The sequence below is a fragment of the Danio rerio genome, chromosome 19, assembly GCF_049306965.1.
Source record: "Danio rerio strain Tuebingen ecotype United States chromosome 19, GRCz12tu, whole genome shotgun sequence".
NCBI classification, from domain to species: Eukaryota; Metazoa; Chordata; class Actinopteri; order Cypriniformes; family Danionidae; genus Danio; species Danio rerio.
Genome location: NC_133194.1, coordinates 7,504,753 through 7,523,039, shown reverse-complemented (window position 1 = coordinate 7,523,039; position 18,287 = coordinate 7,504,753). Strand labels below are relative to the sequence as shown.

At 36.2% G+C, this 18,287-nt stretch overlaps 1 protein-coding gene across 2 annotated transcripts in view; it reads left to right on the top strand.

The window, feature by feature from the left end:
* Nucleotides 1-18,287, top strand: part of pvrl2l (PVR cell adhesion molecule related 2 like) — a 332,887-nt gene that overhangs the window by 199,264 nt on the left and 115,336 nt on the right. The window contains exon 7 of one of the 2 annotated variants that reach the window (NM_001430892.1): nt 242-3,803. The exons of the other annotated variant lie outside the window; for it this stretch is intronic. Within the exon in view, the coding sequence (NP_001417821.1) occupies nt 242-789 (548 nt within the window). The 3' untranslated portion in view covers nt 790-3,803. Of the gene's footprint in view, nt 1-241; nt 3,804-18,287 lie in introns of those variants that run through there. 2 annotated transcript variants of the gene reach the window in all.

Here is an 18,287-nt window from a genome sequence, read left to right as displayed (position 1 = left end):
TAATTTCACCCGGTCAGCTCCCGAGAATAGACGGAACGTGTTGTTTTCTCGAATCGAGAACCGGATCCGGGGCAAACTTGGCTCACACCATAGGACTTGTAGCTGGGAACTGGGGGCAGCCAAAAAAAAAAAAGCGTTTCACAGTCTAAACCAAATCGCACACCACTACTACAACGTATGGTGAAGAATAGCTACCACCATCGAGCAGAACGTTCTTCATTTGTGCCCCTCATTTGTGCAGAGTCGACTGAAGACCCGTCCAGTGCAGGCGTGGTGGCGGGAGCAATCCTGGGGAGCTTCTTGGCCCTCGTTTTGGTCGGCGCGTTGGTCACCGTCTTAATCATGCGAAGTCGTCGTCAGCAGCATGGATATTCTGCTGATGGTGAACAGAGCGTTTACGGCAACAAAACCCGCCTTTTCGGAGGCAAGAAGTCTAGCAAGAATGGAGCAGGGGCCAACAACAACGGACCAATCTATACCTATCGGGAAAGTGATCCCGGAGCCTTGACGGAGAAATGCAACGAGTTCCCGCACATGACCTCCAGCACACCAACTGCTCACGACATCCTGCTGAGTGGAGACCTCAACGAGGCTGAACGCCGGAAGTTTGAGGCCATGAATGATAGTCTGGAGGACGAAGAAGAAGATGAGAGGTACGACCGTTTCAGCGGACTTCCACCAAGCTACCAAATCCACCGGCACGAGGATGAGTGTGCACCTTACCTGGATGACGACATGGAGTCTCAGCGAGATGGGTCGATCATCTCCCGGACTGCCATCTACGTCTAGAGGACTAGAGACATCTACGCCGGACTCATAGTTACTTGATCTTTTAAAGCAAAGACTGAAACGTGCCACCCGAGGAGCGAAAGCAGAACGATTAACGTCAAATCTTTGGACAAAAGCACTCATTATCAAGCAGAAAACTCAACTAGCTGCTCACCTCACAATGCTCACTTTTAATGCAAAACACTGACTGAAAATAAGAGGTTGCATCGATTGTCGTGTGATCTGTTGTTAACACCCAGAATTCATATTTCATTCACTCCCATGCGCTCAATTCTCAAGCAGGCCCTTTGAAGTGCACAGAAAGCCTTGTGATTACCCATACAAGGGTTGTCAATGCTACTTTCGCGCGAGTGGCTCAGCAAGCTGTGACCCAGAAGCTGAGGCTGCTATCGCCAGGTTGCATACTGCGTCTTTTATCGAATGTCGTTTTCAAGAACAGCTGGATGTTTTGTTTGCAAAACCGAAAACAGCAAACGCAACCATCGTTCCAGCATCTGGGTCACTCATCTGTGCCGCCGATCAACTCCAGCTGGGAACGCTTTTAACTTTCCCCCCACCATTTTTTTTTTAGCTCTCGTTCATTAATCGGTTGTCTTGTTACACTAAAGGAATTTTCTGAATGACTCGAGGGGCTCTAGGCAGAGGTGTAATAATGTTTTCTTCATTCTTTCCTGTCAACCTCTGCGGAATGGTTTCTTCCAGGCCATGTTTAATTCAGAAGGCTGTGCATTAGCCGTGTAGTGCATCTTTGGGCGGATGCTTGTGTTTTCCCCCGTCCTGATTAATCCAGTTATATCAAGACCGTAAAACGCAACATCTGAAAACTGCAGACAGGAGCACACCAAACGCCCACAGCTCAACTTCAGCCTCTCGCATTAGCATGACTCTTTCCAGAAGGAAATCTATTGTGTTGTCGACTAACTTGGCTAAAACAGATTAAGTCGATTAATGCACATCGTAGATCGCCGTTTGAGAGAAACGCAAGTGATGTGCCTTTGAGTGCTGGATTATTTGGATGGATCCCGGCGGGGGAGCGATAAGCCAGGCGGCATATGCTGCCAGGTTCAGCGGAGTCCACAGTCTTGAAAAGATGCCAGCTGTGAAAAAAGGTCAAGGGACGAAGCGCTCTCGCCGTATGTTCGGCAGCAAGATTAGGCCACTTGCTTCACCGTGTCCTAACTAGAGTGGGTCAGCAGTTTATTTCCAAGCCTCTCGCACAAACCAACCGTTTTTTTTATTTTATTTTGACGACAAACAAAGACAGTTTGTGGGTAACCATAACAGTGTGTGTCCAGATGTGGATTCATTTGTCCTCGGATGTCGGGCGAGTGCGTGTTTTGCATAATAGCATTCAGCCTGTATGGATGCTTCGGCGGTGCTTTGAATTACTTTGAGCCGTGACTCATTCATCCTTGGTTTCACAGCATCGAGGCTTCGGTGGAGGAAGGTTAGACTGATAATGACAAAGGAGCAACACACTCACCCATGCGACACTACCGAGAGAGAACTCCATATCCAGCAAAGCAGATATAGCATGAGTAATTTGGAGATTATGCTATCTGGACCCAGTGACTGTAAAGGCAGTAGTTACTGTAGCCAACAGTGTTCACCCACGCTGCAGACTTGCAAGGCTGTTAATTTCCCCCCGCTCCCTCCCTAAAGCTCTTCAAGTTGCATCACTGCACTGAAAAATAAGGATGGCGAAGCTACTTTTCTGAGAGCTGCTCAGGCCTTGAAATGTTCAAACTGATAACTCAGACGAAATGAAGATGCCGAAAGAGAAAAAGGGAAGCTTAATTTGTCAGTGCATAGTGTTATTAAGGTATTAACGTCACCTGTTTAGTCGGAACTGGAGTCAATGTCAGGCAGATTGATGCTTTCAGAGAGACCTGTGATGTGTTGTGAGGTACTATACCGAAGTGATGGATGAGAACAATCGATTCGTTTAAGACTCAAGAAGACAAATGCTGCCAAATCAAGTTTTCGCAACTCTTAGTATTAGTGTTATAACAGTATTTTTGTTTACTGAATGTTGCTATAGAATATTAGTATTGAAGATTAGATAGTCATGCCATGTTCTCATTTGCACAATCCCAAGGCTACATAAGAACTAATTAGTGAAATCAGAAATATGTCTAGGTTGCATTTTCTTACAGAATCAAAACAGATAGATATAAACATGTTGGTTTAAGACCAATATACAATATATCTATTAACAATTACTTTATTTGATTGGACAAATCACATCTTTGACCCATATATATATTTATATAAACTGCTGTCAACGTTTGAACTGGGTTAAAAAATGGTTTTCAAAGTTAAGACAAAGTATGGTTGTTATTTAGTCAAGATTAAGGCCCAATCCCAATTCTAGGCCCTTGGCCCTCTCCCTTCCCCTACCCCTCAATTTGTGTGTCACGTGAAGGGGTTGCAGTGTCCCAATTCTTTTTTAGCTTGAAGGCGTAGGCCCAAGGGGGAGGGCTAAATAGCCCTTGAAACTGAGATTTTTCGGGACCACTCTTGAAATCAATGGGTATTCCAGAATACACAAGCTACATTGACAGCTTGGCTGCACACGGAAGTAAGAAGATGCACAATTTAGTATTTTTCAAATTTTTACACATTTTTTACAACAAACAAACATATGTTTTAATATAGTCACATGTGTTTTACTGCCATGCTTTAAAAAACGCTAAAAAAATGATAAATTTCACTATCAGTAATCCATAGTAATAACTCCTGTATAGTCGTCCCACAACATACTTCACATCCAACACTCGATGACACACGAATACCCTGTCAGTAAAGTCTATTGGCTGGGAATGCCCTTTTTACAGTGTCTGCTATAATGTTAATGTTGTTTTCGTGTGTTTACATAGATGAATATGGCCATGGTAGTAATACACAGCACATTTACGAGCTTATTGCCATATTAGATCGTTATGAAAACATGTTATCATTACCTTCTGTGATTTTCTGAAGATAAATGCCAAAAAATAACACAACTGGATTAACTACAGCTGTCGCAATCGTCAATTGAACATATGATGACATATGATGAGGTGTGCAGGTGTTGTAGTGGTGTCCCATTTCTTACGGGAAAAATTTGAAGCCCTTCCTCACACTGTTTCAAGGGCCAAGGAGAATGGGTAGGGGTAAAAAAATAGACTTGGCATTGGGCCTTGGAGTTAGGCTGATTTTACACTGCAGATCTTGATGGTCAATTCCGATTTTGTGACTGTATCCGATTTATCCGATTTATTGACCAGCTTACATCATCTTTTAAAAGTGACTCGGATCAGATTGTCTGTATTTACACAGCACATGGCAAAAACGCAATGACCAGGGAAAAAAGTGCGGGCGCTGACTGACAGCTGATAATAAAAGAGCCCTCCTTTCTCTGTTCTTGTATTTAATTTGTTTGTAGGGTTTTTAATTTTTTTTATGTCTTTTTGACCGGCTGTTTTACTATAGTGTATGACAGAAAAGTTCTCATTTAGCCATCTTCTTTTAATCTAGGCCTTTTTAAACCAGTACGCATTTTAATGTAATGGTCATAGCGTGATTTATGCATGTGATGTATGCACTAGTTTTATATTTGCTTAAATTGGTTACTTGACGGATATTGCGATCTCTCGCTCACGTTAACATGCTTAAATACTTGTGCTACATGACAATATAAAAGCTTTTTAGTCCTAGTGTATGAGATTGGTACTTGGGTTTGGGACTCTGCTGAAGTCTGTTCTGAAATGAAAGTATCAGACTTGCGCGACTCGCATTTGCAGGTGAAATTTGGACCCAGATCCGATTCATATCAGATAAATTTCCACATATTAACAAGGCTTGAATTTGATTCGAGTAAATCGGAATCCATGTGATTTTTTTCCTGCTTACACGTGCATGAGCCATACCCGATCTGTGCCACATGGAAGAAAAGAATCGCAATTGAGTCACTTGAACCATGCAGTGTAAATGCAGCCTAAGACAAGAATGGGTGTGATTCAGTAGTTTTAGGACAAGTTTGATGTTTTGATCAGCTTCAAATATATATATATATGTGTGTATATGTGTATATATATGTATATGTATATAAATGTATATGTATATATATATGTATTTATGTGTGTGTATGTAAGTATATGTATGTATATATATATATATATATATATATATATATATATATATATATATATATATATATATATACATATATATATATATATATATATATATATATATATATATATATATATATATATATATATATATATATATATACACATATACATATACATATATATATATATATATATATATATATATATATATATATATATATATATATATACATATATATATATATATATATACATATATATATTTGAAGCTGATCAAAACATGTATATGTATATTTGTTTGCTTGTTGATATAAGAATTCCTTTGTGCAAAATAGGTCCCTTACTATTGATATAACATTTTATAGTGAAATATAACCTGCTTACCCAGCAATGTTTGGAAAAGAACGATACCATCAATCCACATGTTCTCAATATCCCAAATCAAAAAAAAAGTCTGCTTTGTTTAGTTGATGTAAGTGCCTTCTGGGATGTGTTTTAGGGTTGGAAGCTTGCCGCAACTCATGCGATGCTGAAATCCTATATATTGTAAATGAATGCCAGACTTAAAGACTGCAATCAATCAACAATATTAAAGAAAGAAGAAAAACAAGACTGCCTGAGCAGCGGCAAATTGCCCCCACGTGACGTTCCCTTAATTGCGCCGCATTACGGTGCGACTCATTATTAGCTCATCAGCTGTGGATGTCGTTCTGCGCTGATTCCGACTTGTTATTCATTCACTCTGAATGTCGTGTTGTGTTGTCAGGTTGTAACACTATGTGTATGAAAAACACCTGGACAGAATACTGGGTTACTGTTAGTATGAAAACTACAACTGTCCTGCAGGTTCATATCACATCACGTAACTGCTGTACTACAAGATCTCGTGAGAGCAAACTATACTCTCTCGTTTTGTTTTATTTCTTATATACTATGGATGGAAAACCAGTGCCGTCCTGTGAGGTGTTGATGATGTGTATCTTGACGTGACGTGTCCTGTGTGTGAGGTATATATATACTGTATATGTATGTATTTATCATCGAGAACTCCAGAGTGAGAAAAGTGTTATTTATCTGTACTGTAAATAACAGAATTAGTGGTCATTCGTGGCCAGCACCAAATATAAAAGCAGAAGTAGTTGAATAGTGGACGAGAATGACCTCAGCTGCCTTGAGTGCTCTGGTTTAGGCTACGTTTACACGACAACTATATAGTCAAAAATGGAAGTGTTTTCTTTGTATTTTTCAACATTTTTTAAACCTATTCATGTTAGCACATATCTACGAAAACTGCCAAAAATACTGCTACTATATATATGCCAGGCCAGAAGTTGGCGCTGTCACCTTATTTGTTAACAGCACCTGTAGGGAATTAATGATTAGTGTGGATGGGAATTCATGAGCGTACAGCAAAACACATCCAAAAACGCCTTTTAAACACTAGTTGCTGATGTGTGTATTTATAATTTACCATATATATATATATATATATATATATATATATATATATATATATATATATATATATATATATATATATATATATTTAACCTGGTCTCACGAGGAAACGTAACTATTTTACGTTTTGTCAGATCAGTGGCTAATTCGTACAAATTTATATGAATTCAGTCATACGAAAATGTATGATTTTAAAAATAAGGCGTGGCACCCAACCCCGCCCCCTAAACCCATCCATTATTGTGGGATAAGCAAATCGTACTAAATTATATGAATGAGATTGTACGAGTTAGCCACTAAATCAAAAAGTTACGAATTGCCGTGAGATTGTGCTGGTATATTGTGAATGCTGCATCCCAGTTCACCTACTTATACCACATCCTTAAAGTATGTACTATTTTAAAATAAATGTGTAACGGAAGAATATTCAAGTTTAGAGACTCTATACTTACTCATTAACTGATTGTTCTGTTGCTTAGCAACATTCCCTGTCAATCATCTTGTCCCATCATGCCCATTCCATTGATGTGTAATTTCCTATCATATTGGAGATGCAGCCGCAGGTTAATCTGCCTAGCACGTGTCTTTTATGTAGAAAAATCTCCCCAGGTGTTTTCATACGTAGCTATTCAGAAGTTAATAGCAAAGCGCATCTTCGTAAAAGTTACATTGTTGCAGATTAAATATAATGTGGGAATCATAAAAAACACGCAGTGTCCTGTGGGAAATATTAGCTGTAAAAGAACGCATGGATCTATACTTTGGAATTCAGATTCGTAATTCAGTGTTCGGAAATACTCATCTCAACATACTATGATTTGGGACATAGTAATTCTATTTTCGAATACTACTTAATATGTAAACTATTTGAATTGTGAAAATAAACACTTTGCTAAAGACCCATTTAGCAGCAACAACACAACCCAGAAAACTATTTAAAGTTTTGTACAAATATTGTACAATCTTTTAAATGAAAGCATATGGTTTTTAAAAGAAGGCGTGGCTCCAAGCAACATCGCATCCAAATTGGGATGCAGCAGAAATAAATATAAACTTTGCTGATGAACCGTTGAGCAGCAACAACACTAACCAGCCCGAACTAACGAGGAAAAGTAACTATTATATATATCCTTTTGTATTGTACAAATATTCGAAGAACTTAAAACGATTGAAAAACGTATTGTCCGTAAAATCGACACATACTGCGCCTGCCTAAATTCCTAAGATGTGCTATGTACACGTATAAAAATCTTCACAATTAAAATGATTTGGGACAAAGTAAATCTATTTTCGAATACTATTTAGTATGGATTGTTTGTGAATCGGGATGCAGCAGAAATACTTTGTTGAAGAACCGTTGAGCAGCAGCAACACTACCCAGCCTGAACTAAAGATGAAATGTAACTTATATATATATTCTTACGTATTGTACAAATATTATATGAATCAGTACGATTGACTAACGTGTTGTACGAATATTGTACAAACTTATACGATTTTATTCAAATGTAATGGCCCAAACCCCAGCCCTCTCATTGGGGGATGAGGAGATTGTACTAAAATGTATGAATGATAACGTTTAAATAAATACGATTTAACCACTAAATCAAAACGTTACAATTTGCCGTAAGATCTACTTTTGCCACTACTACCATACTCTGCCATTGCTTTGTATGCTTGTTAACGCTTGCTTGTCTCTAAAATCGACACATACTGCACTTGCTTTAATACCTAAGACGTACTACACACACACACACACACACACACACACACACACACACACACATAAACTCTTAATATTTTTTTAATGCGTTTAAGATGACATGCGTGTGGTGATACATTTTTAAAAATGCATTTTTAGTTCTTAAAACGTCACCATTGTGTAATAAGCAAACAAAAGTTTCCAATTTTTGGCTGAAAATGTTGTCGTGTAAATGGCCCTTTTGACGGAAGGGAAAACTGCGAGTTCAGCACATGTAGCTTTCCAGACACACACTAGTTAGTGACTGGCTTGATGAAAACACACTACAGATTGGCGGATTCGCACACTAGCTTTGATTGAGTTCTTGCACTGACAGCTTTTTGCTCTCTCAACAACACACTTTCAGCTCTCTACGTGACAAGACGTGAACACTAGATGAACACGTTCATGTGCTCAACTGTAGCGGGTGAATCTCATGCACATGTCCTGCTCATATGATGCCTGTGAAAATCTGGAAATACAAGAGCCGTTTTAATATGTGATTCACAAGCCTGGAAAAATATGAAAATTAGTTCAAGGAATTTTATTGGTCAATATGCATTAGTTTGGATGCTGTTTTTATGTTCTAATCTAAACATTTAAATGTAAACTACTAAATTGTATTTCCTTAAATGATGTTTTTACATTTTAGTTCATTTTGTGAATATATTATATATGTGCAGTTGAAGTCAGAATTGTTATGAATTATGAGCCCCCTGTATACTTTCCCCCCTAATTTCTGTTTAATGGAAAAAATATATTTTTTTAACACATTTCTAAACATAATAGTTTGTTCTTTAGACAATCGAAAAAAATATTGCTTAATGGGGCTAATAAAATTGTAAAAATGGTTTTAAAAAAATTAAACACTACTTTTATTCTAGCCGAAATAAAACAAAAAAAGACTCTCTTTAGAAGAAAAAAAATATTATAGAAAAAATGGAAAATTCCTTGCTCTGTTAAACATCATTTAGAAAATATGTGTAAAATTTGCAGGAGGGCTAATAATTTAGACTTCTACTGTATATTGAGTAAATGTTTTTTTTTTCTTTCTTTTAAATAGAAAAATACTGTAAATGATATTCTAAATTATGCCAAATTTTAGGTCATGGCTTTTTTTACTAGCAAATCAATATTAATAAAAACAATAATAAAAACAAATGATAAAAGTTATATTCAAAATATGAAATGAAATGTATGTCAATACATAATTACCATGATATAATTAAAATGGTGTCATGATAAACAGGGACAGAACTAAGATAAAATGTACTGTAAATGCTTTTGACATAAACATTTTGGTTGTTTTAAATAAAACCTATTATAAATTAATTATTTAAAATTATTTAACTAATACAATCATTTAAAAAGTATGAAAATATTCAAAAAGTGATTTTTAAAATTGTATTTATTTTCTTTAATGCTGTGAAGTGTTTACATCTTAGTTACTTTTGATATGGTACTTTTTAATGTTTTATTATTCTAAATAATTTCAAAATTTTAATCATGGAATTTGTCATGACTAATAAAATGTGATTAAGTTCAATTAAAAATATGAAATAAATTGTAAATGACTACTTAATTAAAATGTGATCGTTTTAATCCATAGTACTAAAATTAAATGCAAATTCTTTTGACAAAAACATTTTGGTTGTTGTAAATAATAATAATAATGTATTAGGGGCACCTATTTTACCCCTTTGACAAGATGTAAGATAAGCTTTTGGTGTCTCTAGAATGTGTCTGTAAAGTTTCGGCTCAAAGTACTCATCAGATAATTTATTATAGCCTCCAGAATATGTTCATTTTGGTGTCTGAGTACATTGTAGCTGTTTTTGTAGCCTTTGGCTTTAAATGCAAATGAGCTGCTTCTCCCCACCTACCGTTCACATGTGCATGTCTATTACATCAGATAAACAGCAGTCAGTGATACAGATGAAATCAGATGAAGCTGAAATACAGCTCATTAGTCAAATATACCAAATAAGTTTATAATAAATTTTAAAAAATAATCGAACCCCTGTTTATTTGCAATGTTTTGTATACATGTAATTATAAAAACATGGTGCCTGTCAATTAATTCAGTGGGGGAAGAAAACTGCACTCCCACGTCACATTGATTGGGCCTCAAAATCACAGAAATTTAAATTCTATTTTAATGCAGTAAATAAAAAAAAGGGACTTTAGGGTTTATATCACTCCAATATGACAGACACACTGTACCTAAAGACAGTTTTGCAGCTTCCAAAAGATGATTTTCATCATAGGTGCCCTTTAAAAAGTTTGATTTCCACATAAATGAATAAAATCACCAGGCAGAAATATGAACCGGACAAGTGTTTTATGCAAGATTTGCCCTCAAATCACCCTGCCATACACTGTGTCCATCCAGGATTTATTCTCCGCCTATAAAAGCAACGTGAGAAACTATTACACTGCCATACACCAGTATTATTCCATTTAGTATAAGACATTAGCTAGATTCATACTAGTGTCCTCCATTCTTCAGCAGTCATGTGGTTTTATAACCCTGAAAGACTCCAAATGAAGTGGGCACCACCAGAGCCCTAATCCTCTCTAAAAATGGTGCCACAGCAGGCAAAAACGCTGCCAGGCTCAAAAAAAAAAAACCAATGCTCCTGGCAGGCAATTACGCAGCCACTACTCTTAATTTTTGACAACAGAAATGGGTTACGGCATCGCCAGTTTACATCTGCCTCTAGACTCCAAGCAACCAGGAGCCATTATACAAAATTGAGTTTCCACACATGTTTTTTTTTGTGGTTTGTTCCCACTCATCAGCTACTTGTGAATACTATAAATAAATCAGAGAACTACAGTAGCAAACACATTACTAATTGATACGCAGGCCTGCATTACCTCCACACCATTCAGTTGTTCTGCGTTTGGCTGCTTTTTTATGTGTGTGTGTGTAAGATATTTAGTCAGACTTTTAGCATTACAAAGATGCTTCACTGATTAGTGCTGACAAAAATGTATAAAGGGATGGTTCAGGCAAAACAGAGCTGTTAATTTACTTACCCTCAGGCTATTGAAGATGGAGATGTTTTCCTTCTGCACAACAATAGAGGAGATCTTGAGCTGAAATACACGGTTTTTGGTGATTCTGAAAATGCAAGTCAACAGATTGTATCACTTTGAGAGTCAAAAACACAAACAGGCAAAATAAAAGTGATATTTTTGACAAATACACAAAGTAAAGTTTCACAAAGTTAAAAAACAACAAAAGAACAACAAAAGAAAGAGTTTCATTTCAATGATCTAACGCAGGGTTGTCTACACTCAGTCCAGTAGGGCCGGTGTCCTAGAAAGTTTAGCTCCAACCCAAATTAAACACACCTGATCCAGCTAATCAAGCTCTTATTAGGTATACTAAAAACTTCAAGGCAGTTGTGTTGAAGCAAGAGCTAAAGTCAGCAGGACACCAGCCCTCCAGGACCCACTTTATACACCCCTGATCTATAACCTTTTTCACAATAAATAACTTATTTTTAAAGTAAAAACCTACATGCTACATGAAAAAAATACAATAGCACTACTGTAAATACCATGAAATAGTGTAAAAATGCAGGGTTACACAAAAGTTGAGGGAGCATGAAGGAATTAAGTTAACTCATTAGTTTTTACAAATTTAGGTGGACTGAACTTCAATCAAAATCAGGTTGTCCTAAACAAACGCAAGAATTGTTGGTTCAGCTTATTTTAAATGAGTTGTTTGAACAAGCAGAAAACATGTTTTTTTATGAGTGTACAATGAAAGTACTCTTGTTGTAATTTTATTGATCTTATTCTCTGTGTACAAGCGTGCGCAGCCATTTGTTTCTTTGGCTCAAGGCTTCTGGTCTCATTCACTTCCGTTCTTTTTTTAGATGTCAATGTAACAGGGATGTGACAAACTGACAACGGAGGTGAGGATCCAAATGCAGGGTTTTATTAACAGGATGGTCAGGCAAGCAATGATCAACACAGGAGCAAATTGATGCATGAGGCCAATCTAGAGCCGTACTCGAAATAGCAGGGAAAGGGTCAGAAGGCAGGCAGCATGCAGGAATGATCAAACAAAACAATCAAACATGGAAGGCAAGGCAAGGAAAACGCATTGTAACATCACTAAACAGATAACAAGACTCAGCGACAGTGTTTGTGTTTGAGCAGTACTTATAGTCCATGAATCAGTTCTAGAGCAACTTCAGCTGTGAAAGTCTAAACAGAGGAGACTTGGAGCAGGTGTGTGTGTGCTGCATGACTGAATATGTAGTCCATAACATGGTGGATTTGTAGTTCTTGTGAAACGAAGTGTTTACCAGCGATCTCAGGTGGTAGATCGCTGGTGATTGTGACAGTTAAAAACAGCTTGTTGTGCTGCTTGATGTTGCAAACTGACATTTTTTTATTATATTATTCGGCTTTGTCCGTATAGTCATGTGCACACTTGTTTGTACACTACGTGATCTGTCACTGGGGTGGTACCTTTTTGAAAAGTTCAAATGTGCACCTAAAAGGTCCATATTAATATCTCAAGGGTACATATTAGTACCTTAAAAGTCCAAAAGGGTTCCTCTTAAAATGTTTAGGTACTAATATGTACCCTTGAGGTATTAATATGGACCTTTTTGGTACAAATTTGTACCTCTCGAAAAGGTACCACCCCAGTGAAAGATCGCGTACCTTTATTTCTAAGAGTATAGAGCAAGTAGTTTGAGCGTTTATTATTTCTAGTCTTTTTTCCCGTCAACTGAATCGGAAGTTCTAAAACTATCGCAAAAAACAAACACTTACGCATTAAAGAACAAGGTCAGTAGTTGCTATTCGCTTGATAAATGTAGTGAAGTGGCTTCCGGGTCCAAGCGCTCTATCAAACTGTATGGGGAGGCTCATCAAATGGTAATGATAAATGTTCTAAAAAAATTTTTTAACATTTTTAAGAAATTGCAACAATTTCAAAAACTTTTTTCACATTGTCATCATGGGGTATTGTGTGTTGAATTTTGGGGAAATAAATGAATTGAATCCATTTTTGAATGAGGCTGTAAGATGTGGAAAAAGTGAAGCGTTATGGACTGAAATGTTACTAGGAAGGCTGGCCCATGCCAGGTTCATCAGTCCTCATAATGATATTGTTTGCTGAGTCTGATAAATTACTATTAATTCATTTTAATTTATCGGAAAAAACAACATAAACCACATAAATCAAAAAAATTATCAAAATGATAATGAATTATTTACATGAAATATTTCATGTATGCAGTATTTTATTCATATTTTATGCAGTAAATGCTTGTTAAATCTAAATGAATGGTGTATTTTTGGTTAAATATTAATGGTTATTTAATGAGCTCCATGTGTGGTTCTGAAAAAATAAATAAAACGAACAACCTTAACTTTATTTAGGTCTTTGCCCTGCTTTCCATTTCACTACCAATCAGCCGCCTGTATGTAGTAAGAGCCAGAATGATGCATGCCGATCAAAAACTTGGGAAAAAAAACACATGAAGCATAACTGTTCACACTGCAGTCGCATTGCAAAACATCAGATCTGTATCAGATTTAATACCACATATGATGTGACACAAATCAGAATTAAAAAGATCAGATTCCATGTGGCTTGGGCTGTTCACTCCCATGATCAAATTAGATCTGATTCACAAGCAGGCAAAAAAAATCAGAGTTGGGCTGCATTTGCCTGCAGTGTGAATGTAGCCTTTAATTGGTTAAAAGATTTGATGAGAAACTCAAGTATGAGGTGACGTCAGAAAAACTTTTGCTCTATTTAGGACAGGCATGTTCAAGCTCGGTCCTGGAGGGCCGGTGCCCTGCAAAGTTTAGTTCCAACCCCAATCAGACACACCTGGGCTAGCTAATCAAGCTCTTCCTAGGCTTTCTAGAAACATCCTTGAAGGTGTGTTGAGGCAAGTTGGAGATAAATTCTGCAGGACATCGGCCCTCCAAGACCGAGTTCGGACACCCCTGATTTAGGCGGAAGTGAATAGCAAGCTTAGATCTTCTAAATGGAAATGTTATGTTTTGGAGCATATTAGACATCCTTCAGACTAACGTACTGATACTAATATCTAAAAGAAAACTAGTTCAAGAATTAGCTTTAAAATAATAATTTTCTCACATTAAAGGTATTAAAGTTGTAGATATTGTTCAGATTCTTGCTTAAAATAATAATTTTGACTTGTAAGATCTCCATGTGTCATCAGGAGCACACAAGTATTAATTTTGCATTGCCCCATTTTCTCTTCCTTTGGTTACAATTGACTTGTTTTTTATGATAAGCCAACTAAAAGTCAGCTAAAAATCATCTTCAATGTTTTGCTAAAGAAATAAAAGTCACATACATCTTTCATGGCCTGAGGGTGAGAGAATTAACGTTGAATTGTTTGAACAACTCCTCTAAACGTGTGTGTTGGGTTTTATTTGGAGCGGAAACAAAAGCGTGTACATTCCAACTCCCAGTTTGGTTTGGCTTTTTCTGTCCTGTCACATTATTTTTGTATACTGGTTGTAATTAAAACCTGGTGGATTTCTTAGTTCTTGGTGTGTTTGTGTCTGTTTTCTCAACGGTCCTCTCCTGAACAGCAGTATGAAGGAACGCCACAGTCCTCTGAAATCACATCCTGACCCCCCGTCTGACAGCTCAAGCTCAGTCCTGGAAGGATGTTGATGTGTTTTGGTATGGCAGGAATAGCATGACGGGCAGCTAAACTCCTCAAGCACTCGTCCGGAAAGTGGGTCACATGTTGTTAGCAGGATCAGTGCTGAGATTTGCTCCACGAGAGCTCAGATCGACAGTGAAATGTGCAGTTACACTAACAACATTAACTCAATCCTGTCGTCACAGTCACTTACAATCAGTCCAGGAGAACGGCAAGTCAAATAAATAAAATGTAAGACTAATCCATCTAATATTGCTTTTAAAAATATTGATGTAAGGCAGAATTAAGAATAACAATAATAATAATAATAAGCTTCTATCCGTCCATCTATCTATCTATCTATCTATCCATCCATCCATCCATCCATCCATCCATCCATCCATCCATCCATCCATCCATCCATCCATCCATCCATCATCTATCTATCTATCTATCTATCTATCTATCTATCTATCTATCTATCTATCTATCTATCTATCTATCTACTCCATCCATCCATCCATCCATCCATCCATCATTATCTATCTATCTATCTATCTATCTATCTATCTATCTATCTATCTATCTATCTATCTATCTATCTATCTATCTATCTATCTATCTATCTATCTATCTATCTATCTATCTATCTATCTATCTATCTATCTATCTATCTATCTACTGGATCCATCCGTCCATCCATCCATCCACCCACCAATCAATCAATCAATCAATCAATCAATCAATCAATCAATCAATCAATCAATCAATCAATCAATCAATCAATCAATCAATCAATCAGTCAGTCAGTCAGTCAGTCAGTCAGTCAGTCAGTCAGTCTGTCTGTCTGTCTGTCTGTCTGTCTATCTATCTATCTCTATCTATCTATCTATCTATCTATCTATCTATCTATCTACTACATCCATCCATCCATCCATCATTGCTAGTTAAAAACAATTACTTATTTCAGGTTTTTCAAACTTTTCATCCATTTCAGTGACTCTCGACCCCTAATATAATTTAAGGTGGTTATAAACATACAAATGTTACACACAACAGTGCCCATGCACTAATAGTGTACACACAAAAAGTGCAACATTTTAACAACTATATTAATATTATTATTTTTTTATTATTATTATGTCCAATTGTAATAATTAGATAGTCTTTATATTTTGTTTAATAATTAGTTTAATTCACAGTTTTTCTCCGTGGCTTTGGTGCATTTCTCACAACACTATTTGCATTAGCACAACAGTTAATGCATTTCTCAAAACAATTAGTACAAACTGCAAAACCTAGTTGATAACCTGCAAAAGCATGTCACATGCTCAAAATGGAGAGCTCATTCCCCAAAAGCAAGTATTCATGTCAATGACGGTGTTGGTCATCAAAATGAAAAGTCCTGACATCATTGTTTATGAACAAGATAGTCAAATGGCTTCGTCATGTAACTAATACATTTTGTTAATAATTAACATTATTTTGTTATAATAACTTTTAGGTTTGAAAAATGTCATAATGGCAAAACATATTACCAAACTTCTCAATATTAATCTGATTCTTTGCAATAGCGTTTTTTTACAATGTAGATTGTCAAAGCAGCTTATCTTAGATGAGGAAAACAACAAAAGCATAACAATATTTCAATTTAAATAAGAAAAATATTGTTTTGAGATAATTAAATTGAATTGAATTGAAAACAAAAAATCTAAAAGCTAAAATATGACTTAAGTTATTAATAAAACTAAAACTATATAAATACTGTATATAAATAGTGTATAAACAATGTTGTCCAGTGGTATTATTTATAAAAAATTCATAATATATTAATTGTATTAATTTATGCATTGAATTTGTTTATTTCTAATATTTAATATATGTTGAATGCATATGATTGTATTTTATGATATATTTATTTTTTCTGGAAAAACTGAAAGGCAATAAATAATAAATTAAAAACATAATAACTATTTTATTTCAAATAAAAGTCTTAAAATATTTTAAAAATCAAAAAATCTGTGCATTTATTACCGTACATACTGCATTTCATTCCAAAAAATGAAAACACCTTCCTAAAGCATTAGAACAATAGTGTATCCAGTATGTCACAAAAATAGATACCCAGCCTGACAGTCGGAGGGTTTCAGTGGGATCCTTCTCCATCAGGTTTTGCACACAGGACTCTCACCTGCTCTCGTTTTCCTCCAGTCGCTAATATCTTTTGACAAACCTGCTGGCCACCGTGGCCTGTTTCTCACCGAGGCTCAGAGAAGGCCACTTCAGGCACTCGCATCTGTCGCCTTGACAACACTCTGTCAGCACCTCGCTCTCATTCACTGCTCCTGCACAAGGACGAGAACACACAGGCTCTGAGACACACACACACACACATTATACCCCTTTTCATATAATGGAAAATAAATCTCTAGTCTCTCCAGTGAAGTTTCAGCTTGAGACACACCAACAATTATATGTGTAAAATATGTGTGTGTTCCTTTAAATGCAAATGAGCTCCAGCATTTCAGACGAGGGGTGGAACTATTTTCACTATTTTGACATGCTATTTCACGGCAACTTTTTGACTTAGGGGCTGATTTGTATGATTTAGTATGATCTCGTTCGTACAATTTAGCATGATTTGCTCATCCCCATGATGGTTGGGTTTAGGGGCTGGGTTTGGTGCAACTGAACTCATATAAATTTGTACTAATTAGCCACTAAACTGACAAAACGTTAAAAAAAAAAAAATTATGTTTCCGCATAAGATCAGGTTGATTCTATCTATTGTTTCTAGAAGGGATACAGCTCTGGCCGGAAGTTATGCAAATTATTTATATTATTTATTAAATTACCAATTACAATGTTTGTTATTAAGGTTAACCCCTACCTCAAGCCTAAACCTACCCCTCACACTAACTTAAAAATAGTAATTATTGTTAAAAAAGGATTTGATATTGACGTATAGCTGTATCTCTTTTAGTCTTCATTCTATTCTGAAAGAAACAACAAAACAAGCTAATCTCACACATCCAAAATGTCAAGAATGGACAATATAAGTAGTGGTTTAAAGCTTCCCATGTTCATACTAGAGTCAGACAATGATGGAGAGGAAGAGGTTACAACTTCTGAAGGGTTAGTGAATATATTTATGTAGCTCTTGTGAAGTAAAGTTGACTGAGATTAGCGGTTAGCATATAATGGTTCTGGTCTGATCTTTCTAATATGCACTAGACCACAATTCTGTTATCTGTACAGATACAAACAAAAAGTCAGTCACTTGACTATACTGTGGCTGATGTGCGTTTATGAATTATGATTGTGAGCATTTTCAGGATGAATGCAGACAATGGTAACGTTAGCATCATTAGCCACACAGCATGTCAACAAGCACATTCAGAAAGGACATTTGAGAACATTCACAAAATATAAAGTGACATGTTTTTGATATGAATATAGAGCATGAAATGTACTGATTAAAGCATTAGTTTGGCAAAAAAAAATTAAATCATGTTATTT